Raw genomic sequence first — 1,986 nt, 5'->3', positions numbered from 1 at the left:
ACTTATGTGGGTATGATATGGAGTACTAACTAATAGAACACAAATAAAGAATCTATATGATCAGTGGAATGTTGATCAGGAACAGGAACAAGAACAAGAGAGTTTATTGAATCCTAATCAGGAAGAGGTATAATGATAGAGTCAAAGGGTGTATTAGAGTTTCGTGGTATGGTTTTGTCCTTTGTTATGTTTGTTATTACTATTAGTATTCTGAACAGAAATCACCTAATAGACGTTAGTTCATAAGAAGGTGTATCAACTATAACTACATTGGTATTTCCATATGATACACTAGATCATACACATAAACAGGATGTGGCGACACATTGTTTGTCTTGCTTACTGAGATTACTGTCAGTACTACTATGATCATACCAACAATAATCAGAATGATCCCGATCACGAAGGACAAATCCATCTTGCTCTCAATACAGAAAGAAGGTTTATCCCACTTTGCCAGACCAATTCCAGCCTCAACACAAGTACGTGTACTCGTTCCCTTATAACCTTCAATCGTTGTACAATCCAGAGTGTAACTCTCACCAACTGTTGTAGCAGGGAAATCTTTCATGGCATCACACTTGGGCAACTCAACTGTAATCGTTAAAGTGGCTGTACAACTTCCTTTCTCATTACTAGCAGTCACCACATAATCGGCAGTAGCAGTAGCAGTAGTAGGAGTACCTTGAATACGTCCATTAGTCTCAAGAACCAAACCACTAGGAAGTTCAGGTTCCACAGAGAATTCAGACACAACATGCTCAACACCAGGACGAGGAATCACATAAGAATGCTCAGTAGTCATCACAAAGACAGTAGTTGCATAAGTCAAATTGCTAGGTACCATGTAAGTACAACCACTCACATCCACACTACTCAATACACCATTTGTACAAGTTCGGAAAGCCTCTCCCTCCATATCTGTAGGACACTGTACCATCAATCTATCTCCATTGGCAACAGTGATACCATTCACACCAGTACACGAAACAGCAGATACAGTGATGACCAGATTGGTTGTGACTTGAGAATTCTCATTGCTAGCTCTCACTGTGATGGTGAAAGAACCAGTCTCCTTTAGAACACCCACAATAACACCAGTCGAAGTCAGAGTCAAACCAGAAGGCAAAGAACCCACAGCCATAAACGAACTGGCATAACCAGTATACTCAGGATCTGAAGATACAATACCCTCACCTGAAGTCACACTAATGGTACTAGGAGTATAGTGGAATCCTGTGATATCATCATACACACAGTTCGAGGTATTGATAGGTCCAAACACACCATTTGTACACAGACGAGTAGCAGTACCATGCATATATGCAGGACACTCTGTAGTAGAAGAGGATGTGGCTCCATTAGCAGCAGCAGAGAAAGAATCCAGAGCAGCACAACTGTAATCAATCACTTCAATGCTCAACGTTGTTTCCTTATTACCACCAGCACTAATACCACTAATCGTGTACACAGTGACAGTAGAAGGTTCAGTAGCAGTTCCAGAGATCGAACCATCCTCTGAGAACATCAGACCATTAGGCAGATCTGGAGAGATTGTGAAACCAGTGAACAAAGAATCCACCATCAATGTCATGGGCTCTATCGCCACACCTGTCTTTACAGACAGAGAAGACATGGCATAAGTGAAGATAGTGGCTTCACGTACAGCACAATGTGTCAAATCAAGTTCCTCAAATACACCTCCCAAGCACTGACTCATTCCATAACCAATGTAATACTGAGGACAACTAGTAATAGCATAGTCTCCATGATTTGTAGCAGGATAAACATCAGTTGCTTCACAATTCACAATCACAGAAGAAATAGTAATTGTTTCAGTAATACTTCCATAACTACTAGAAGCAGTCACAGTGAATTGGACCCCACTCATTTCATTCTGAAGACGACCACTAATGACACCAGTAGTAGTATCAAACACCAGATTATTAGGCAGAGCAGGAGAGATCGACCAAGTATCAAGATAAC

At 40.8% G+C, this 1,986-nt stretch overlaps 1 protein-coding gene across 1 annotated transcript; it reads right to left on the bottom strand.

Annotated features, from left to right (window-relative positions):
* Positions 1-265: 265 nt before the first annotated feature.
* JH06_5886 (hypothetical protein) lies at positions 266-1,891 on the bottom strand (the record flags this gene model as incomplete). Its single annotated transcript, XM_014669175.1, has 1 exon — positions 266-1,891. The coding sequence occupies one exon, from the start codon at positions 1,889-1,891 to the stop codon at positions 266-268; it is 1,626 nt and encodes a 541-aa protein (XP_014524661.1).
* Between the last annotated feature and the right edge of the window lie 95 nt (positions 1,892-1,986).

This window comes from Blastocystis sp. subtype 4, assembly GCF_000743755.1.
Source record: "Blastocystis sp. subtype 4 strain WR1 chromosome Unknown seqid_0978, whole genome shotgun sequence".
Classification (NCBI taxonomy): domain Eukaryota; class Bigyra; order Opalinata; family Blastocystidae; genus Blastocystis; species Blastocystis sp. subtype 4.
The sequence above is the reverse complement of the archived record's forward strand: the minus strand, read 5'-3'. Positions and strand labels throughout refer to the sequence as shown.